The following is a 23,094-nucleotide window of genomic DNA, read 5'->3' as shown; positions in this document are numbered from 1 at the left end:
TTCATGCGGATAAACTGCAAAGTAAAAATTCCCATTCTAAGGACAAGTACTGCTGGAAAGGGCGTGGAGGGAAAAGGATATTCGAAAAATTTAACAAATCATGCACTCCAGAAATGTAACAGCAAATAAAAAAGAAAAATTACAACAAAGATGAATACTTAATTCAAAAATGCTTATTCTGTAATTATAATAAAATAGTCGCAAGTCGAAAAAATTGATTTGATCATTATCATGTATCCGAAAATAGTCTCCCGGTTTCTAGGTTATCCGTTTTTATAATTTGAACCGATTTGACTGGCCCGCACCGGGGTATTCCCGCACCAACATTTCGGTCCTGGATAACAGGGTGGAAGAACCTGTCCGGAGGTTGCACATTCGATCCCATTCGTTACTGGGGCCTAGCCGCCCAGCAGTTTTCGAGCGAAAAATCCGACCCTTGATACCAGGGGACCAGGAAATTGAGAAGGTAGCCCGCTTGTGCAACGCCAAAGATAGTGAGGAAGTGAGGTTCTCCAAAATACCAAGGCTAGTCGATACGGATAGCAAGATCTCATTGCGTTTATACACAATGGTCCAACACTTATCCATTGTGTGCAGATTGAATGCAACCTGTGCAGGAACCGCGGGTATGATGTTTCGAAATATTTTAATTAATAAAACTTGTGCAGCAAACATTTGAGCAGTAAATGTGTAGGTATTCTCGATAATCTGGATAACTGATATTCTAGAAACCACCGTTAGATAAAAATAGGTTGCCTAGTCTAAGTGCTACTTGACAACTAAATGGTCCACCGTTTAAAAAAAGCACACTGTATTCAGTTCATTATTTGGCACCCTTTGAAATTGATTAGCTTCCGTGGGAGGAATCGCTTAGAAACCCCCAAACCAATCTAGTGAAATTCTACTTTAAGTTGATTTTAAAATGTTAAAGAAATTTGAGCATACAGGGTTCCCAAATAACCGTAAAAAATGAACGAATCAACCTTGACAGAAGCTTTGGTCAATACCCCAAAAGCTAACCTTTATTTCTATGGACTTTGGTTTTGCTGCTTGTCATCCGCCAGTGATTCGATGGAAATGTAAATAGCACAGCAAAGACGAAAATCTTCATTCCATAAGAAACATTTAGTGTAAATTCCTATGACCACGATACAGATAATTGCCAAATTGTTTACGGTGTGAAACACTTAAACAAAATAAGACCATTCGCTGGGCGAAGCAAGCGAGTCGGTCATCAGTGTGGAAACGAACTGTCAAGTGCTTGTTTATCTGGAGCTACCGAGAACAGTCTTGATTTGTCGTCAGCAGGAGCAGCAGCAATTTCATCGATTTTTACCACACTTCGCATCTTCGCAATTTGTGTGGCACGCAAATCTAGCTGTAGCAGTTGAAAAAGGTCCCAGTGTGTAATAATTGTTGGTGTATTGTTTCGATGTGGCTACCTCTCCATGTGTAATGATTTCATTCGAATTGGGATGTCCAAACAAACAGAATTGTTGCAGTTTGGGCACTTTCGCGTAAAAGTAGACCACACAAAGAAAAAGTAGATCAAGTGCGAAAACTTAGGTCGAACAAAAGTGACGTGAAACGCAGTGTTTTGCAAACACGTCAAAGGGAACGACGGCGTAACGCATGAGAGCGGCTGTGGTTTATCCAGTGTGTAGCGACACGTAAGTATAGCGAAGTTTACATTTTAATGAAGTTGGAAAGATCCCCAACGTTGCTGTATAGGGAGGCCAACAGGTACAGTACAGGCCGTAACCACACGATGCGTCGCACGGGTTGACTCCGGGAAGTAAGTTACAGCAGCAGCAGCGATGTGCATGTAATCCGATTGGGCAGAAGGTGGGTGGTCGCCATAGTGCCAGTCGTACACTCAAGATAAAATTGCTTTAGAGGAAAGGCGTAACAAGGTGGAAAGGGGAGTACTGTATAACTGTACACTATGGTTTACTGTTTGCTCTAATTTACCCTCGCCAAATGCCAATCCCACATCGCGCTGCCCATGGTTCCGTTTTTGTTCCGTTCGGGTTCAGACACTATCGGTATGTGTTCTACACCCCCAGTGCATACCCTGTCGTTCCGCACTTTAAAAACGAAGTTCCCAATCAGCTCTATCGTTGTGCGAGTTTGCTGGAGTGAATCACACAGAAATCGCCTCAACCATCAAACACAATGAGCGTGTTAATCACCTTTCTATTTGATATGACTCGCGCGCGACCCTGTGACAGGAAGAAATCCGGTGCAATAGAGGGGCAAATCATTTAGTAACGAACCGACAACCAAACCAACGTGATGCTTATAACTGCATCTCCCGTGGTGTCGTGTTGGAATTGTTTTTCGTGAGTCTACTTCTTTGCGTTTAACAAAAACAACCTGATGAAACGCCATATTTCCATTCGGGCCAAGAGACTCGGTAGGTCAAAACCTGCAGCAAACAACAACTATCGGGTTCTTTTAAGCAAGCCACTATAGAGGCACAACCTTGAAGAGCAAAATCGAGCATTCACCACGAAGTTACGTTCAGCTGTATTCGCCATTTTCTTATCAACATCGATTTGTTCGCGATGAGGATATTTACCTACCGCCGTCGTTCTCGTCCTCCTCCTGATAGTCGTCGTTTTCGTATCATCTATCGTAGAAAAGAACCAGTTTGAGCGATACGCAGTCGGTTAACGCACAACACTTATCATTCTTATTGAGTGTTGCTTGCTTCCATAATATTATTCATACCATACTGTGTGTGTCTTTTTCGCTTGATCAAATTGTGTACGTTTTCTGCGACCGGCATCGTTACCAAATATCGTTACGGTAGAAGCATCAAATACAGTGTTGGATAGGACGCATAATAGTTTCCGTCAGAATAATGTATCACGTTAACGTCGTCATGCATAATAGGACAAACAAATGTGTTTGATCCACTTGCTTCTTGCATTTTTATTTAACAAAATTTCATGTTTTTTTCTGTTTTAGTGATATTCAACGGAACTCGGAACGACATCATGGATACGACAACAGGGTCGGGTTTGATGGAGGAGTACGACTTGATGAAGCAGCCCAAGTATCGGGTGTACATTTCCAACATCGATAAGGCACTGAAAAATTTTGAATACTCTAGCGAATGGGCAGACCTCATCTCTGCACTTGGCAAATTGAACAAAGTGATATCTTCGAACGCACAGTATCAGATCATACCGCGTCGGATAAAGATTTCGAAGCGTTTGGCACAATGCATGCACCCAGCCCTCCCATCGGGTGTGCATCTGAAAGCGCTAGAGTCGTATGATGTGATTTTCAGTAACATTGGCGTTGAGCGACTCGCGTCAGAACTGTTCATCTACAGCGCTGGTCTCTTTCCTTTGCTAGGCTACTCGGCAATGAACGTGCGACCTGCCCTACTGTCCATCTATGAGAAATACTTTGTACCGTTAGGCGAAAAGCTACGGCCGGCACTGAGCGGGTTCCTGAGCGGTGTTTTTCCGGGCTTGGAAGCCGGCCAGGATCATTTCGAGCGTACAAATCAGTTGCTCGACAAAGTGTGCATCGCGGTTCAGCTTGAATGTTTCTATACCTGCCTATGGGAGTGCATAGTGACGAATGCATCTGTGCGGCTGCCCGCAATCACGTACGTTCTCGAACGGTACGATAAGAAGCTTCCCTGTGCGGTACAGCGAGAGCTGACCGGAAACAGTGAGGAACTGATGGTAAACGGTCTATGTAGCTGCCTCAGTGATGCTATCATTCTCGTGCAGAGAAACACCCTCGAGTTTCTTCTACTGGCATTTCCGATGCACGATTCACTGCTGTCGGAGAGATATACGACGAAACTGGTCAAAATGGCTCTCAACACGATCCTGCGCCGGGATATGTCGCTTAATCGACGATTGTACTCTTGGCTTCTTGGTTCCGACACAAGCATGGGCAAGCATCTGCACCGGGGCGGAAACTCGAAGGATACAGAGCTGTACGATCCTAATACATATTTTGAGCGACACGCAAAGCGCCGTCTAATTGCTGCCTTCAAGATGGTGCTGAAAGAAAGCATAACCCAACAACCGTTCGACCTCAGTCCGTATCGGATACTGATTTCACTACTCGACAAGGCCGAAATTGGGCTGCGCATTCTGGACGATGTGCTCTGCGACATCATTCGTGCAATTTCGTTGTGCAATGGCAACCTGGAGGTGCAAAAGTCAGCCAATTTGCTGTTTTCTACATTCGACCCGTCCTATATATGGAATTATATGTCTCGCCTGTACCGGGAGGCGGCTACTCGCACCGAACGTCAACACTCCACAGATGCTGACCTTATACAGATCGATTCAGGTCCGCCCGGCACCGTAGAAGTATGCCATCTTACAGAGTTCCTGCTGGAAACCCTCTCACTAGAGATGTATAACGAGACGACACGCGTACATTTGCCAAAATTTTTGCTGTCTCTTATATCAATGCTCACGATATACGACAGTAACATGTACTCAGTTGAGGTGGCTTCGTCGCTGCGCCTGTGCGTGAAGATCGTCTCGAAAATCCAACCGATGATTATGTCGGAAAAAGTGTTTGACCTTTCAATGTGTAGTAGAAGCGTGAGTGAGTCCACGCGCAAGGGAGAAGAACAGCAGGTGGCTGCGGCGAAGGAGGCCGCTGCTAGTCTCGAGAAGAGCAGCAGTGATTCAAAGATACACGAAAGCTCGCTGCAGGTGACGGTGCCCAATGGTTCATTTCAGCGATCAAGTTCAAGCCAAGGGCTCCATAAGAAGGGAAGTGGCGGTAGCGGAAGTAGTGGGAAGTATAGTAAAAAGAACAAAAAATCGAAATCCTACAGTAAGCTTAGTGAGCTAAGCACTAGTCGTGAGGGATCGCTAAAGTCAAGCAAAGCGAAGATCAACCGGTCGGAGCAGAAAATTTGCGGGGCAAGCTCGACCCCCGACCTAAAACATGAACCAGAAGCAGTAGACTTCAGTGAACTTACCGAAAAGGACGGTGAAGCGGCCAACGATCGCAAGCGTTTCAGTTGTAGTAGCAACAGTAGCGCCAGCAGCACCACTAGCTGCAGTAACAGTAGCAGTTACAACAGTAGCGTCAACAGTAGCCGCAGTGGAAGCAGCAATAGCAATGCTATGGAAGGGACAGGAGTTGCTAGTGCTGGAGGCATTGTAATCCAGGTGCATTCATCCGAGGAGTGTGCTTCGGTCAAAAGCGGTGGAGTTGCTATCGCCCAGCTACCCGACTGCCCCATACTGGATCGATGTATTAGACAGTATGTGGCGTTCTTTGAGTTGTATGTGTGTCGAAAACTGCTGGTTCAGCCAGAACACTTGTCTTCGGAGCAAGTAAGCCTACAGGAGAACCTCTTTATCGACAACTCCGATCACTCGACAAATGGCGGTCCATCGTACGATCAGGATTTGGTGGTAATAAATGCTCTGGCACCGGAGCTGGAGGAAATTTTCGGAATACTATCGTTAAATCATCAATCTTCCCGCGCCAAACTGACTGCTATGTTGATACAATCGGTCGATGGACGATCCTCAGTACCGCCATCGATGGAAGAACGGAGTCGAGACGTTCTTGCAGGAGGAAGGCAACAGTTTGAGATAACGCAACTGGTACGTGGGAATGAAATGTTAGCCAGAGTTGCCCGCGCCCCCATTGGAGAATCGCTAAGGAACGCACTGAAGCTTGCCTGTAATGTTCTCACGGAAATGTCCTCTTTCCCGAGCTATCGCAACGAAACTGGAGTCACGGAGCGAATTGATGATGTTCCTGGATGGTTGAAAGCACTTTCTCTTTTGGCGATTTTTGTCAGCGACCTCGACACGCAACTTTCTGCCGCCCAGACACTGATCGACATGATAGGCTTATTGCGGACAAATGGGAAAAAATCATCCAAAGAAACGTGCAGTGGAAAAACGATTGTTTTAATGATGCCTCTACTAAAGCTGTCTCACGTGAACTATCTTGAACGACGGACTAAGGTGTTTCAGGTACTAACTACAATGTTGTGGGACTATCTGGACGCTTCGCGCGTAGAGGCACGAAACATTACCCTGCTCCTGTATCGTATACACAACTGCCTTGACAGCCGCTTCACAGAGAACGTTATTATCGATCGAATACTCGTTCCACAGACAGATGGTGAATGTGCAGAAGGATATTACCGCGGCTTGGTTGAACGCACCGTTCGGCGAAAGGATTCGTCAGCACTTCACGCTTTGTGGCAGATACCCGTGCTGGCAAAGTCTGAGCTAAAGATCGATTCGGATGGGTTTCGCAAATTTCAACTCCTATGGAAGCTCGGCCGTGATACATACCATGGGAATGAGTTTGAGAAGCTGCTATTTCTGGTGCTCGATTCGTTAACCCTGCCCCGAAATGTATCAATCCAAGTGAAAACAGCCAATTGGCTGCGAGAAGCTCTGGTGCGTGGCGATATAGGTCGTATTTTAAAGTTGTTGTTGAAAACACTACTTAATGAAAGCACCAAACGAATGAGTATTTTTTGTCCCAAACGTCTTCGAGGCTTAGGAGCAGGTACATTGGATGGAGGACAAGAGGATGGATCGGTTAGCGGAGAATGGGAAAGGGAACTGCTTGTGGATGCTGATGCACAATTGAATCAAGCCTGTTTCGCCGTCAGCTCCGAGGATGGTCAAATACGATATCATATGGATCCGGCTGCTGGTCTGACTAAAAAGCGAAGTCCCATTCGATCGATTCAAAAAAAGATTTTTGGTGTCTCAATTGGTGGTGGTGGAAGTGGTGGTAGCAGCTCGAAGGGTGGTGATATTGGACGCGCCGGCACGCCTGGCAATGGTGGCCAGCTGATCGTATCAAATTATGTCACGAACGAGTCCGTCGTGAAGAAAGTGCATTCAACTTGTTTGACATCCGGAACTGGTGACGATGCAGGCCAGTATGGGAAAATTTCCGTTATCATCAATCCTCTCGAATCAGAGCAGCTAGCGACCGCTAAAGGGATGCGTAACCGTTCGAACTCAATGGGACTGCTTGCCGGGACCGTAATTGATGCCGACAGTGGCATTTCAGAGCCCAGTTCATTAGCTGCTACTTGCAGTAGTGGCGGCTACCACTTCAAAAAGGAATTCCATCGATCCACTTCCGATCTGGACGATACGAACGACAGTGAAACTGATCCACGCAATGGACTTCTTGGGCGCGGAAAACAAAGGATCAGTCGTGTGCTGCGCGGATCGGAAGGTTATACCGACAGTGAACAGATCAAACGATTCGTGGAAGAGGGACCGATAGTAGATTTTATCAGCAAGTCCAGCGATCGATTCCGAAATCGCAAAACATATCTTATTTCATCGGGCAACATTTCGGGCTCGGGAGTCGGTGACGATTCGCTGCTGTCGGGTTCTTCGTACACGTTAACCAATGGACCATCCCTGAACGGAACATTAACGTCTGATGAGATAACGAACGAAGATGGTAGTATCACAATGACAACTACTACTATGAACACGGCTGCGGAGGAACGTAAAACGTCCGTCGGAGATGATCATGGCGAGGAAGACAAACCGGTCCCGAAAGTCACATTCACGCGCATCAACAGCTGGCGCAATGGTAGCAAATTGTATCCATTTCATACGCACTTTCTCGTATACGAGTCAGTGTTTAACACAAAGCAGATCCTATACACCATCGAAACACTGCGGAACATTCTCACGAATGATGCTCGGTTTTTCCTGTGCTTGTCGGTAACGACTTCTGTTTCTAGTGGTCAAATAAAGTCACTTCTGTTACGACACCGACGTAATATCTTCGGCAAAGGTTTCACGGAGGCACGGGACGATTCCGAGCATCATAATTTGTACAGAGGAAGTATGTATCTGGAAGTGATCCTCACTGTGCTTTTATACTATACGCGAAGCTATCAGACGGATCAAGGTAAGGATAGCAAAGGACGCCAGCCTTCACGGGACGATTTCAACACAAACGCGAAGATTCAGCTGGAATGCATCGAGCTTATGACTACTCTTTTCGGTGAACTACTTGCGGTGGTGAAAGACGTTGGAAAGAACCTTGCGAACTACGTGGCGGATCTCATGGAAAAATGCAAGGTGCAGAAAATTGTACTCTACTGTTTGGCTTCGTCGGTGAACTATTTTACTAGCCCAGGCGGTTACACGTGTCCAGCGGACGAGGTTCTGCGATACAGTGATCCAGAAAGCACTCGTCAAAATGCTGAGGCGTATCAGATAGAACTGTTGCGGTTGCTGCTGGCTGTGTTGAAGTTGGAGCACGAAATTACGCTTCAGCGCTCAGAAGGTGGGAGTGAAGGGAATGGGAAAAGTGGTGGACTGGCAGCGACCTCCGCGTCTTCGAACAGTTCTCCCACAAGGGTTGCGCCTGAAACAAAGCGAACGTACCGATACATTCCTAACCAGCTCCTAGCACAGCAACCGATGTTTCTATCGACGATCCTAGCAGCATTGGAGTGCGATCGTTTGCAGCATGTACATAAAAATTGGACGGACATGATGACCGCGTGCCTTACTTGTTTGCCCCCGGCCAATTTGACGAAAATAGTCATCAGTGTCATCCATCAACTGTGCAGTAACTTGGATCGTGTGACGAAAAGGGAGCGAATCCTTGTCCAATCGGTTGATTACATAGTCTCCCAGCTCGAAGCGACGACGGTGCTGGCACACTACTGTCTTCTCGATAGTTCGCAGCAAATTTCTCTTGCGAGCATCTTCAATCCATCCGCAGCAAGTAATGGGTCGTTGCTTTCTTCAACGGCGAACCAATCTGGCCAGATCATCAACAACATAGTGAACGTGTTCCTATCGTACTCCTCGTCGCTCCTTAGTGGGGGCATTAATCAGCAGGTGAAAAAAAATCACCAGGAGGTGGCTAAGACGGCGATACTAAGTCACCTGCCGAGAATCATCATAACGATAGCTACCCTCTGGGAGACAAGCATAAGCGATTTTCGCCGCGTGAAGCATCAGTTGTTGGAATTTTTAAGCCCAATTTCGATGCACTATGGAACAAACTTTCTGACTGCGATATCGGTCGCTTGGCATGAGCGTAGCAACAGCGTTGCGGTGGGAGGAGGTTCCGAATCCGTGGCGAATGGTGGCAGTATAGGAAGCGAAACGTCGGACGTCGATTTCTTTGACATAATGGTGAAAGCATTGCCACAGGCGGGAGAAAATCAGCTGTTGCTAGTTAAGCTAATTACCGGAATACGCATCATGTCGGTCGATTCATTCATTCAAACAATGCACCAAGTAATCAAGAATCCGCCCCCGATCTATCAACCGCCAGTCGGATTGAACCTGGAGGTGAGCGCTCTAGAGCTGCTGTACTTCTTCCTGATATCGGGTGTTTCGCCCGCGCAATACACAGACTGCTGGAGCTCACTGTACGCCTTATTGAAGGATTGTTTGACACTGCAAATAACGGCTCAATTTGTGGCGCTTTCTATCTTGAATGAATTCGTCCAGCGATGTCCTAGCATGCCGTTCTCGGATAAGAAAGATCTTCGTGATTTGCATGATGTCACTTCGCGACTAGTAGAAGCAGTCTCGAATGTTGCCGGATCTTGCCTGGAGCAGACAACATGGCTGAGGCGCAATCTCTCGGTAAAGGAAGAGTTTGGTTCGCTGGAAAGTACCGGAAAGGATGGGTTGCTGCTACCTTCCAACCAACACTACTCTATACAAGCGCAATCGATCCTCGCGGCAATTCTCGCGTCACTGCTCGATGTAGCATTTAGCTCACAGGAGAAAGACAAAGTGACGACGATCGTCACGGGCGTTATGTACAACATTGTGCCTTACCTCAAGACACACACTGTTAAAAATATTCCGACCTTCCATGCTTGCTCGAATTTGCTTGCCAGCCTGAGCACATACCAGGTAAAACTTACAAACGCCAGATTTCTAACAGCCTAAGCTAACAGCAGATACTGCATTGATTTATCTTTTCAGTACATGCGAAAAGCATGGCGGAAGGATGCTCTCGACCTTTTGCTAGATTCGTCGTTCTTCCAGATGGACAGCCGCTGCTTGCCGTACTGGAAAACTATCCTCGATAGTTTGATGACCTGTGATAATACTACCTTTAGAGATCTTATGAGTGAGTGAAAATCGAACGAAGGTTTAGGCATTACGCTATTATTTTATCTACTCTACCCCCTTTTTCAGACCGATTACCATTAGCCCAGACTGGCACGTTGAATATATTTACGTCCAAAGAACAAGAGTACGAACAGCGAGCGTTGTTGTTAAAGCGTCTTGCGTTTGTTATATTCTGTAGTGAAGTTGATCAGTATCATAAATACATGCCCGAGATTCAAGGTAATAATACACATTTCTATCAAAAACTGGATAATACTTTTATAAAATAGTTGTTATACTTCGCCGTTTCATTCCCAGAACAACTAGCAAACAGTTTGCGATTGCCACAAGTGGTTCCATTGATTCAATCAGCTGTCTTTCTCTGCTTCCGTGTGTTGCTGCTGCGTATGTCAGCTGATCATGTTACTAGCTTATGGCCAATCATTATCGCCGAGATGGTGCAAGTGTTCCTATCTATTGAACAGGAGCTAATGACTGACACAGAGGAATTCAGGTAAGGCTGTCCGTTTGCAATAGTAAATGAACTGTTCTTTGCCTTCCTACTTTAATTTCACCCACTGTCTCTTTTTTAGTTTAATTTGTATATCATTGACTTATTGCATAGTTTATGCTAATAACTTCCACATGCCTTGTTTCGTAGTTTCCTTATTCTCCTATCACTTCTGTCGGGTTAGTTTGGTTAGTCTGTCCTTTTTGTATCGACAGTGTAACCACCCTAGATGGTGTTGGATTTACATGTTTATTTTCATCAATTGCAGATAAAGTATAATAAACTTCTTTTTGTCTTTTTCTACTGTCCCACACACCACAATCACTGTTATTGCTTCATTGGTTGTTTGTGTGTCGCCATTTGAATACCGAAACCGAATTCAAACGTACCAAAATACAGATCTCAATCAAGGTAAGAAGCTTTTTTGTGTGAGGTAATATGAAAAAGTTACTGTTAATGGATCTAACTGCGGCCAAAATGAAGGAAAGTTTTAAGGCTGAATTAATCGACACTTTAGAAGCTTTACTAGGAAATTCAGAGGTGTAAAATCAAATATTAAACATTTCTTTTTGTTATTGTTTCATTTGCTTTGGCTACATATCTAGTCAACATATCCGCATGCTGTCTGGCCTTGATACTGCTTGGGTAACGAATACGAGCAATGGATTGTACTCCTATGGACACCCTCACTGGCGCATGGTGCAATTGGAGACTGCCAAACTACTGGAGCTAGGTTGTGTTTTGCCTGCCACAATCTTGCCTCACTTTCAAATGTAAGTAATTATCCTATTTGTGAAAAACTTCAAAGAGTATTAATGTATACTATCCTATCCTCGTCCTGAAGGTATCGTTGGGCATTCGTTAGCAGTCAAAATGAAAATTTCCATAAAGCCGGAGGGTATGATGAAAAAAAGGTGTCGTTTGTTCCTCACGTTTCAAGAATATCTCACCTGATGGATCTACGATACACATCGCATTCACCGGTAAATGTGCAGTGAAATTGAATTCTTTTAAACATATAATATTTTACTTAAATTTAAACTTTTGCAGAAAACGCAAACAACGAAAGGGAATCACATAATGCTGACCTGCCAGTCGATAAATACGCTGCAAGACCTGTACGGTTTCTTCTCAACACTTTCAATGCGTTGGCCATCGCATATTTCGTACAGCGACACTGAGAAGGACACCAAGCAATGCCTGGAAGAGGTTGAATATGTCCTGGCGCTCGATTTCTTGGAGAAAATTCCTTCCCCGAAATGAAGAGATACAAGTATCGTATCTGTATTTACCAAGTTACCGGATAAATAGTTGTAACCAACGGAAGGCGCACAGCACGAATCATATTTACGCCCATTAATACTACGGCTAACATCTAGTGATTTTATTCAGTATTTCCATTACAGACCGATGTCGGTGTAGTTTGTGAATGTTTGTTTCGTGCTTTGTTATTCGTTTCGTTAAAGTAACAAACATTTGAATAGTCAATTCCGTTCTCTGCATCCGCATCCTGGTGCCAGGCCTGTCACCAATGTGTCGCTGGGTGACCGAAAGCAGATCGATTTGTCGTTTATGTAAGTTAAGTTTTATTTTTTTTCTAACGACCGAGTCCAGTTAATTCAAAATCGACGATCAGATCGCCAGCGTGCGTATATCAATATGTCTTGTGTAATTATGTGATTTATGAATAGTAAGACCGTATTATATTTCACTTCTCGATGTGTAAATTTATTAAAAAGTATACTGCTAATATGTAATGATTGGATGGACAAAAGTGCAACATAAGGAAATGACAGTGTGATGTAACAGTAAGCTCAAAAGTCGTCGGACAATTTTTGCCTACATTTCGGAATGCAAAGAAATGAAGAATGTTATCTTAACTTAAAAAGATGTGTTTAAGAAAACAGAATAAAAAATAAAACTGAAAGATTTTTTTACAAAAAAAACTACATATAACTTCTTCTTCTTATTGAACCAGAGTTTACACCATAAAGACTTTCAACCGGCTTTGGCACGGCTCTTCTATTCGATTCCGGTTCCAATACCTGTATGCTTGCCCTGATTGACAGGTGTCTTACTTGCACGTACTGCCGCTAGACTAGCCAGTTTGACAAGAACTGTGGAAGCTTTGCTTAGCAGCGCAGTAAACTCTACAGTTGAATAAACAAGCAAACGTACAAAATGTATTTCAGATCTTAATGATTTTGCGATTGTGTCTTAGGAAACCTTGCTGATCATCGGTGATGTAGTGTGGTACGGAGAAAATATGACGTTTTTCTGGATCCGCAATAGATCGGCCTTTAAAATGAGTATCGAGTCATCACTGTGCGAAGGTGTTTTGTTATTTTTGCACTGATAAGAACGTTACTGCCGACTAACCGACGGTAATGGTCTCCTTAGATAAAAAAATGATCTCGGAACGGAGGTTCAAGTTTGCTAAAACGTTCCTGAAGTTATTGTTGTGCGTCTCTTTGGTATGCTTTATTCATGCCATCGATGCTCGGGCGGACAACATTTCTCGTGATGCAGCCAGTAGCGCCAGTAATAACGGAACTGCTTCCAATTCACGGTTCGATCACCACGGTAAGCACAAAGAAAAAACGTACATGTTGGAAGGTTCTTGTCACTATGCATGTTCGTTGTCGTGTATCCGTATTCAGAGTATGCCTACGTGTCTAGTTGGCCGATTGTTGATCGAAAACTGGGATCTGTTTCGGCTGTGGATTTTGATTGCACCGGAAACGTCGTGATCTTTCATCGAGCATCGCACGTATGGTCGCTTGGATCGTTCGATACGGAAAATCGCTTTCAGAACGCAACAGAGGGTCCCATAGCGCAGCATACAGTGCTAACGTTTAGTAGCGTTACTGGCCAAATAATTCGTGAATGGGGTGAAAATCTGTAAGTTCTGTCTTCTATTTACGCTATTTGTTGCTTTAAAGAACATTTTCTTTTGGGTTTTCAGATTCTACATGCCTCATGGACTAGCGATCGACCACGAGGACAATTATTGGCTAACGGATGTTGCCCTTCATCAGGTGTTTAAATTTGACTTAAAACATTCGTTATCAGAGCCTGTGCTAGTGCTGGGACAACGATTTGAGCCCGGTCATGACATGGAACATTTCTGTAAGCCCACTTCCGTGGCAGTACTGAAGAACGGGGACTTTTTTGTCGCGGATGGTTATTGTAATGGGCGTATCATAAAGTATTCTCCAGACGGACAACCACTGCTGATGTGGGGTCGTAATTCCTTTATACTGACGCGTACGTTTGAGCTTCCCCAGGGACCGGTTCCGGAGAGTTTTTTTGCGATTCCGCACGCTCTCACGCTAGTCCCGGATCGTGGACTATTGTGCGTGGCTGATCGCGAACAGGGTCGGGTGCAATGCTTTCACACTGCTAATGGAACATATCATTCCCAGTACTCCAGTCCCGATATCGGGGGCCGTTTATTTAGCGTGAAATATGTTGCAACGAATGGTGGACTGCTATACATCATTAATGGACCCCAGTTCACGATTGATGTGAAACCAGTACAAGGGTTCATACTCGAAATGCAGACCGGAAGAGTTGTGGGTAGCTTTCAACCAAACAACTTACTGCATGCATTTGCAAACCCTCACGAGCTTGCCGTAACTCGTGACGGGGCGGAAGTATACGTAGCTGAACTGAATCCCCAAATGGTGCACAAATTTCGAAGAATTGTTAAAGTAAGTAATGCTTTGTTGCTACAAGAGACCTTCAGTACGGAGGCGCTTGTAAATGTAAACGATAAAGCACATTTCGATTCAAACCCATATAATCAGCCTATGTTTGGTACGGGCAATAGGGTTTTAACCGCTAGTTCGATTGGAATCTTTTCCATTGTAAGCACTCTTCTGGTAACCAGTTTGTTGGTGATACTAATGGCCCGCGTTATTTGCTTTCGCCCTGGAAATAGTATTCCACGTATGGACGAACTACCATTGCGAAATATGGGTGAAGCCTAGCAAGAGGATCGCAAATCTTAATTATTGTTACAGTAGCAACTGCGCGAACTGTGATCTAAACAAACCATTATAGCATTTGGCTTGTTAGCTTAAATCCTGTGTCTTAAGATTCAGCAAATGTTTCCGTTCTTTTCCAAAATTCAATTTATGTCATTTAATTTTAGTAGTTGATGTTTATTTAAACTTAATAAAGAATATGACAACAAAAAATATATATTGCGGGGACACGTAATTATTTAAAAGCAGTAATCGCATGATTTCTTGGAGAAAGACACGGGTCAAAGAGAACGTCAACTCGGGCGCGAGTACCTACGAATGAAATGAGAGAAGATTATGGGTTGATGGATGCGATTTCAGACTTAAACGAATTTTTGTACCTTTTTCAAGTAAAAACAGTAATCTATCGTACAGAATGACTGTCTCTACAAGAGGAGCAAACATCAATCGTAATGTATAGAACTTCACTACCTGCTCCCATCGATTAAGGCACTTTTGTGTTTCTTCGGAATGCACTTCTTCGTTGGGTATTACTACTCCAAGATCAGCGACTGCTCGTTGACAGTATTCAGGAAAGGTGCTTTCATCCGCTTTAATTCCTCCTTTCAGCCCGGCGTGCCTATGTTGCGGATGCAAGCGAACGATTATCGTTTCAATTGTGGCCCGGTAAGCATGAATCTTAAGCTCACCATAATTAGCGAGTAACTTTTCGCGATACTGTTCGATGGCATGGCAGGCTATTTCTCTGGCTTCGTAGGTTAATGATACGTGCGATTGACGACAAAACTCGCTTAAAGGAAATCCATACTCGTTGTGCGAATTGTTTGCTGCGGTATTACAGGTGGTAAGCTTCATATAGCAGCAACACACGAGCTTAATGAAGCGACACTCGTGGCAGGCCAGAAATAGGCGTAATAAGGATGGAGCTAAATCACCACAAGGATGAAGACCGACCAAACCGAAGCCAAAGTTGGTTGCATCAGATTTTTCAATATTAAGCGCGTGTTTTATAGTTTGCACAAACTCAACGCAATCAATCTTGGTCAGATTTACTTTTCTGTGCAAATGCACTGGATGTACGATTGTTGCTTCCAAGTTTGGATCGTATTTAACCAGACGATGCCAGAGCTCGAAATCCTTCTGTCTAAAAACCAATAGCCAAAACAATACATTATGTTGCGTATTACTCAACACTTTGATCTAATAAACCCACCTTGCTGTTTCTACAAAAGTGCTACTCTGTTCAATACAGCAAACTTGAAACCCAAATCCATAGGCAAGGGTTCTGGCTAGATTTCCTTGTCCAGAGCCAATATCAACAATTGTCTTGTGATAAGCAGGTATCTCGTTGAAACAGTTGACAGCGAATTGTTCAATTTCATGACGTTTTTTCAGCTTTACCGACTTCTGAAACAATGCAGCTCGTTGCCGGTAGACAGTTTTAATCTGTGATTTTTCCAGTGTATTTTCACGCGTTGTGCACTCTGATTTTATCCTCGTATGCGCCAACCGATTAAATAGCGACCTCAAAGCAATTATCGACAGAGGCCATACCGCCATCGTAGTGCCTTTTGCGTCGAAAGATAGCAGTTCTGATAAATGTCTAATCGGAATATCCTGGAAACATGAAATCCAACTTGCAGGAAGATTTTTCCAGTGGTTATGGTGATAGAAGTCCTGAAAAAACTGTAACTTTTAAAACGGAACAACTTACATATCAATTGACATTCCTTACCACAATGTATGCATCTATGAGCCACTTGTAACTGTCGATTATTTGTAAAGCTAGAGTAATTTTCTTTTTCAATTCTTCTGGCGTTATTTCCATAGTAAAATAATGATGTTGTTTGGAATGTTTAGTTTTTAGCAAAGTGTCATTCTTTCACAAATCTATCTTTTCAGCTTTGTCCAGCTCAAGAGTTCACCTTCACAAAGTTCCAATAGCCACGTCAATTTATGAGGCCACGGTTCCTTCAGGAACCATGTTCTAGGAGGTCGTATCGTATTTTGAAGTATCTTTATCTTGACCTTATTGAGCAGAAGTGCCAAACATAGCATTTTCATCAAATGATAAAAGAGTGAATGAGGTTTTTCGGTCGTAGCTACACCTCTTGTACGACGATACAAGAGGTGATACTCGTTAATTATGAGCAAAGACCAAAGATATACATATTGAAATACAGAAAATTCCAATTCTGTGTAAAATAAACGAATTACAGATGGTTCTCAATAAAAAGATATTTGCTCTGAAGTGCAGGAAAATAGAATCTTCCATACAAAATGTATGGCCTACCCGGGTAGACTGGTTGAACGTTAATGTAGGTAACTTTGGTTGAACAGGTGAAGGTTAGCATTCCTTCGGCTTTCTGCCAAATGTCTAATGTCCAATGTTGTGTACATACTCTTGTATAAATTCGAATATCCGTGGAATAAGATTTAAGAAGATGGTATCTATGCTAGAAAGTCTAGATAAATTAGCGTATCTATTAAGGATTGTGTTTGGCCATGGCGGAGTTAGGCCTTTCTGCCAAAATGTACTACACTAACCAACCTGGAGAAGCATAGCTACACAAACAACCTTGCTTGGAGTTGTCACACTTTGACAATCGCCTCGACAACGGAATACCGATACCTTCGTTGTTTGAAGAACACTGATACGACAGACAGATTCGAGATCTCGTTCGTCTCTCGTGCACGAGGTGCCAGCGACAAGTGGACAGAAAATTCACTCTGTCGTCATTCGACTTACGACGGTGGAAATCCTTGTTTTGAAGAAAAATCGTTTGTTTGCATGAAGCGGTTGATCCTGAGAGATCTGTCTCGTTCGTATCTGAAGGGGAAAACGCATAGGAGGTTCGTTTTCTTGTGACTTGCAATCAAGAGCCTTCCCCATTCGATTGTAGTTCCCTGGTGACTAGCAGTTGCAGTTCTTTTTATTTGCAGTGCAAAGTAAGAATCACTTCCTGAAAAACTGGTGTACATGACTGTGGTGAAACACCCTAAAAATCATGGTCGAGTGTGTATAGCACGTGGCCAAATTCTAATGTGCCATTAGTGAATATCGTAGACTTGAACCGTAATAAAATTTGCGTGGAGTGTAAGTGGAGCATAGGATCAGACCGTTTATGTAGGAGGTAGTGAAAATATCAGCTGATATAGTGGCACTGTGCAACAGGGTTGAATCATGCAAGTGCTTGTATGTAGAAGTTGTGCAAAATAGTAATTTGGTATCAAAATGTTGAATATCGTCGCGTTAGCAAAAAGTTCAGGTTTCGTCGCGAGAGATACGCCAACAATGTCCAGAAGATCCACTTGACAGTGATATAACAACAAATAATAAGGAGGGAGAATAAAAATACTACAGCTACGACGAGCAGAGGAATTTGTTTATTTTGAAAAGGTTCTTGTGAAGTGCTTTTGTGCTAATCACGGTCACCGGTGGTGGTACGTAGATGGCTTTAAACGGCATAGCAATCATACCAACCATATGATTGGTGGAAGCTTACTCAATAAGACGCTCTTGCAAAAACCGTACCAAAACATAATCTACTTGAAAGGGTCAGTGGCTTGCGGCATTAAAAAACACGGTACGTAACAATCTGCTAGAGAAAACTTGCTATCAAGTGGGGAAGGAAACAGCGAGTGATAATTGATAGCGACTATACGAAGCTTAAAAGCGAAAGGAAGAATAATACGAAACAGAACAGATTACAGATAATTCAACGAGAGTCGAAGAAGTGTGTTTACAGACGACTGGAAGCGTAAGGAAGAGAGCAGGGGAGACTGCATTAGAAGTCCAAGTAGCAGAAGTGGAATGCAAGAATTTGGTAGTTTGTTCCCAGTACCGCGTGTGACCAATGTGCGTGCATAAATATAGCAAATCGAAGCGTAACGCATGACAGAGGAAAGGATGTTGATATAAATCGCAAAATGGAAAAATTCAAATGTGTATGCCTAGTAGTTCTACAATATTTCGGTGAAGCCTTTTAAGATTCACTTGTTCACATTGAAACAGAAGGTAAGTTTAATATAGGTTGTAAAAGTTATCCTTCATTCTTGTTTACCAAACGAATTTGGGCTGAATGATATTTTAAGATTCAACTGATGGTTGTTTTGCAAGACAAATTTATTTCTCGACCTGCGCGATGTGCTTCTGCAATGTTTCTGATTGCGTAGGTGTTACTCCTATAACGTAGCATTTCTTTTCCTCTGAAGGTCCTTCGAATATGGTTTGTAAATGTAGCCAAAAAACTAAAGCGCACAGCATGTAGACAACCAACCTATTGAAATTCAATCTACTTTCATTCTGCTTGTTGCTCTTGAGGATCTATTAGAATATTGGTTAGTTGCTTTATGGGCAGCTCAAATGCCGCTATCCAGAACAATCTGCTCTCTGCGCGCTAGCAATGAGCATTTCTCCGCGTATCTCGCGGCAATCGCTATAGTTGCGCCAAGCTTTGGTGGGGCTCTTCTTCGGCTTTTCTTGGTTCTCAAACCCACGCACACACAATAACGCTCAGACGTGTCTATTGGACGCCGTTACAGGAGGAAGCCAAACGAGGTTCAAACACGAGCTAACGTCACTAGCCTCGATCGGGCAGGCGAGGGGATGCTCATGGCATCCCTTCCTCTATGATGGTTTCCATGGCGAATAAATTTCAAGGCCGTAGCTATGTGGTGCTGTTCCTCCTGCCATCCGTGCTAAGACCATTTCGCTTTTCCCTAGGGGGTTCATGACATGGTAGCTTCGCTCGTGTATCTCACGAGTTGGGTGAAAACAACGCACACCCAATAGAAAATGTACTATAACATGCAGAAGACATGCGGAAATCTAATACACAAAAAATAACGAGCACGAAAGCGAGTAAAATGTTGAGAAAAGCAGATGAACAGGCAAGAAGAAGGAGGAGGAGGAGGATGAAGATGAGGGAAGGGGGGGGGGGGGGGGGGGTATTAGAGAATGAGCCTTGTCTGTATCCTGGCGCCGCGAAACCATACGATAACTGTGAATTACCAAACATATTCGCCTTTTCCTCACGAACGAGCACGTTGTCATATGGTAGAAAATAAAGGGTTTACTGAAATAAAACTGAAATGACAATACTTCTTTATCCGTACATACGAAAGGTACCATAGTGTTTTTCTCTTGCAGTGATATTATTGCCTAAATATAATAATCAATAATGAATCGTATAACACTTGCCCTCCTGACGTTATGATACGTAGTTGCGTTAATACACATGATCGATAATTTAAAGGATGCAATTCAGAGCGAAACCATCATACACCGTTGCCATCGCTTCGTCCTCATCGAACCCGCCGGAGATGGCATAGGAGAAGCCGATAACCTGCCGGTCTTAAGTCTCGGGCGCTGTTCTTCAGCAGGATTTAGAGTTCAGTTTCCTTCCCCTCGAGGACAGCGTTACCGATTAAAAGGTGCTCGATAAAATAGATATTAATTTTTCTTGACGCATTGGAACGTTCTCGTGTTAATGGCATGTGAGGCATGGTCGACATCGTTTAACAGTGCGTCTTATGTCCGTCGTGCTCTTCGTCATTGTGTTGCTCCATGCGTGTACCAGTTTTAAATCTGAACATGGAACATGAACGCGGTTCAGACTGGTTTCTACGCTACTTGGAAATTGGATAGCGTGGTGTGGCGACTTCAACCTGCCCAGGGTGGGAGGAGATCGTGGCACAAGAGGTTGATCGAGCCTGTTGTACGTTTCCCGCATAGGCTGACCTGTTCTACGTGTTCGTGCACGTTGTTGCGTCCGGTAATTTTTCTCGTCAATTTTTCTAAGGCCGATGGAGAGGCAAGAACTGAGGAAACTGCTCAGGTATTTTCACCTCACCCTACTCGTTTTTTTTTCACTGGCCCGCGAAAGCATTCTATGCTAAACTCATTAAATAAACTCAGCCCCTATTTGCGGTATCGTGGTGCAGAAAAAAGCACTTGGACTAAGTCGTCTGCATTGCCGCATCGGCTAATGATCGATGATGGATAGGGCAGGATAGAACAAAATTCAATCTTGTCAGGTCAGTGCTACGGATAACACGAAAGACGCACAAGGAGCAGAGCAAGGAGCAGAAAGTGCAAATTCACTGGTCTGAAGCCTTACTCCTTGAAAGCCGGGCGTTCCTTCATCACATTGACCTCCGTGGTCCGATTGTGGTCCGATTGCCTGTTAAACCGGCTTTTCGGAGGTTCTCTTGCTTTGAATGTATCGTTGAATAAGAGGCTGCAGTTGAAGCATGTGATTGAAAAGGATTTAAAGACACTAGCATTGTCGATAAAATGGGTGTGAGAGAAACTGGGAAAATAGAAAATTAAAATATTAACGGCGACAACGCACGTGTGACAAACTACTGGCTATTCGATGCGTATTGAATTGGTAAATATCTTGATTTTACTACCTTCGATGCTGACTTCGATTTCCTTCCATTCCATCATAGTTATGTTGATGTGGTTTATGCATCAAACGTTTTGGAATTTCGAGAAACCAATGTTGTTTGAGACAGACATTGATTTAAAATGGTTTTTGTATTCAGTGTTAAAAGAAACATCTTTGTGAGTTCTCAGTTCTCTCCGAAGAATATGGTCGAAATAGGTTTTTTTATATACGGGTCTCTCACTATCGTTCAAACTAGACTACAATTTTTGCAACGGGAATACGATGTTGTGAACAATGAATTATTATGAATCACCTAAACCAACGTGATAAAGAACTTTCAAAGCACTAGTGGACCTCAATAAAGAGAAAAAGCGATCACGACGAATAAAGGGGTTTTCGAGCAACATTAAATGCAAGTAAAAGTAAAACAAATTTACGCAAGCAATACCTGCCAACAGCAGAAACTGGTAGAAAACCTGCAATATCAGTAACCACTGTCCTCTCCACTTGGTAAAGGTGTAGGTCTGTAGGTACGCGAATAAAAAACCTGTCCACCGTCCACTTTTTCGTAGGTTTACTTTCACGTCCTTTCGAATTTTTTGAATCCTCGCAGTGGTAGTTTTTGGCGATCCGGTTTGAGGCTTACCTAGAATGAAAAATGTTGGGTTTTGCTAGCATTAGTAAATGTGGTATTTTGACTTGGTTAGCTCGGATTTACTTAAAATAATTAATTTAAAGTGTGGATAAAAGCTCCTACAGCACCAAACGTTTTATAAGAAGGGATGTAAAACCACTTTATTTGCTCTTAGTGATGTCGTAAACAGTTATGATTGGGTGTCAATATTCACATGATATGGGAGACAAACTGGCAACCTCGGCGGTATGCTTAGTCAGGAAAACAAGCAGCACCAATGATATGAACATAATTGAGGCAGCATGTTCCGATGCTCTTCGCCGTCGACCTGTTGGTGTGGCAAACATTCGTTCATGCATTGCTACCATGTGGACAAAGGGAGGAGGAAACAAGCCTCTGGCCCCCTGCCAGCAGTTTTCGATCTTGACATCCCCCAGGGCGATCGGGAACGTGAGGACATAATGTTAGGTGACCAAGGGAAAGGGAATTATTCGGTAGCGATCTTTATTTTTCAGATAGGATGAATATGAAGATTGAGTGTTGACTGCACTCCAGATTCTTATATGTTATGTAAGATAAAATACTTTCACTGTCCACAGTCGATGAACTAGCAAAATAAAATTCCGCTACTCAAACAAACAATTAGGGAAACAAATCTACCGGAGCGCTTGGGGTGTACTGTGTGAATCAGTGTGTGTCTGGCTGTACCTATAGGAGTGTCAAAAAGCCACGGGAACAGAATTAAACATTTTGTATTCAAGAAACTATTTAATCGATCATGAAACGCGATGTTGGCGCGTATTGACGCGAAAGACAATACTTATTCCTTCCGTTAAAGAGTGCGGGAAAAGCGAGAAAGATTGGGTAAAGGAGAAACCAAGAAACAAGCAGGGAGAGGGCAAGATCGCGCGAAGCTATGACATCATTAATTCTTTCGATCGACATCAGCACCAGCAAAACGCAGGCAAGAAGAACAAACTTGCCATTTGGTTTTTTTTTATTTGTGTCGATTGCCGACCAGTCCAGTGTGTTGGTGAGGCCGCAGCATCTTGTTTTATGCTTTTTCTCGCTCACTGCGCCACCGCGAGCCGAGTGTGGGATTTTGAAAAGAGCGCTCGCCAGGCCACGCGAGGCACTATGCTATGGAGCTGCTTAAGTAAGTCGCGACGTTTCGCTGAACCCGGACGTGTTAAACTCTCTCTACACGTAAGGTTGTGTGGTTGTAAATGTGGAGCGCAAATCCGACCCGCGAAGGGGTCGAAAAGCGTGCGCGCCATTATTGCCCGCTACGCGTGTTTCGCCGAACGTCATATACATTTTTCCTAGGGAGATGAACCGTGAGAGTGAGACGTGTTCAAATGTTCATCAAACAACTTCGATGGCAATGAATTCGGAATCAAGTTTTTTCGCGAGAGCTGGGGGATCTATGTGTATTGCAAATCAATGGCAACCCGGCTTTATCTCTGGCTTT

General features: G+C 43.7%; 3 protein-coding genes across 4 annotated transcripts; 2 read left to right on the top strand and 1 right to left on the bottom strand.

The window, feature by feature from the left end:
• The first annotated feature begins 1,253 nt into the window (after nucleotides 1-1,253).
• LOC131281442 (protein dopey-1 homolog) lies at nucleotides 1,254-12,173 on the top strand. The gene is made up of 9 exons (XM_058310773.1): nucleotides 1,254-1,670; nucleotides 2,974-9,893; nucleotides 9,966-10,113; nucleotides 10,182-10,334; nucleotides 10,413-10,608; nucleotides 11,005-11,016; nucleotides 11,211-11,378; nucleotides 11,450-11,588; nucleotides 11,656-12,173. The coding sequence occupies exons 2-9, from the start codon at nucleotides 3,003-3,005 to the stop codon at nucleotides 11,866-11,868; spliced, it is 7,920 nt and encodes a 2,639-aa protein (XP_058166756.1). The 5' UTR covers nucleotides 1,254-1,670; nucleotides 2,974-3,002; the 3' UTR covers nucleotides 11,869-12,173.
• A 592-nt stretch (nucleotides 12,174-12,765) lies between these two features.
• Nucleotides 12,766-14,657, top strand: LOC131292357 (peptidyl-alpha-hydroxyglycine alpha-amidating lyase 1). Of its 2 annotated transcripts, XM_058320819.1 has the most exons (4): nucleotides 12,766-13,188; nucleotides 13,266-13,506; nucleotides 13,571-14,366; nucleotides 14,415-14,657. In XM_058320819.1, the coding sequence occupies exons 1-4, from the start codon at nucleotides 12,993-12,995 to the stop codon at nucleotides 14,595-14,597; spliced, it is 1,416 nt and encodes a 471-aa protein (XP_058176802.1). In that variant the 5' UTR covers nucleotides 12,766-12,992; the 3' UTR covers nucleotides 14,598-14,657. The 2 variants fall into 2 exon arrangements, with proteins under 2 accessions (XP_058176802.1, XP_058176798.1); XM_058320815.1 differs by having other exon boundaries at nucleotides 13,571-14,657.
• Nucleotides 14,658-14,768: 111 nt separating this feature from the next.
• Nucleotides 14,769-16,482, bottom strand: LOC131294903 (methyltransferase-like protein 25B). The gene is made up of 4 exons (XM_058322956.1): nucleotides 16,330-16,482; nucleotides 15,808-16,271; nucleotides 14,975-15,738; nucleotides 14,769-14,906 (listed from the first exon to the last, which is right to left on the bottom strand). The coding sequence occupies exons 1-4, from the start codon at nucleotides 16,420-16,422 to the stop codon at nucleotides 14,830-14,832; spliced, it is 1,398 nt and encodes a 465-aa protein (XP_058178939.1). The 5' UTR covers nucleotides 16,423-16,482; the 3' UTR covers nucleotides 14,769-14,829.
• Between the last annotated feature and the right edge of the window lie 6,612 nt (nucleotides 16,483-23,094).

Source organism: Anopheles ziemanni, chromosome 2 (genome assembly GCF_943734765.1).
Source record: "Anopheles ziemanni chromosome 2, idAnoZiCoDA_A2_x.2, whole genome shotgun sequence".
In the NCBI taxonomy this organism is placed as follows: domain Eukaryota; kingdom Metazoa; phylum Arthropoda; class Insecta; order Diptera; family Culicidae; genus Anopheles; species Anopheles ziemanni.
Note: the sequence above shows the minus strand (reverse complement) of the source record. Positions and strands in the feature narration are given on the sequence as shown.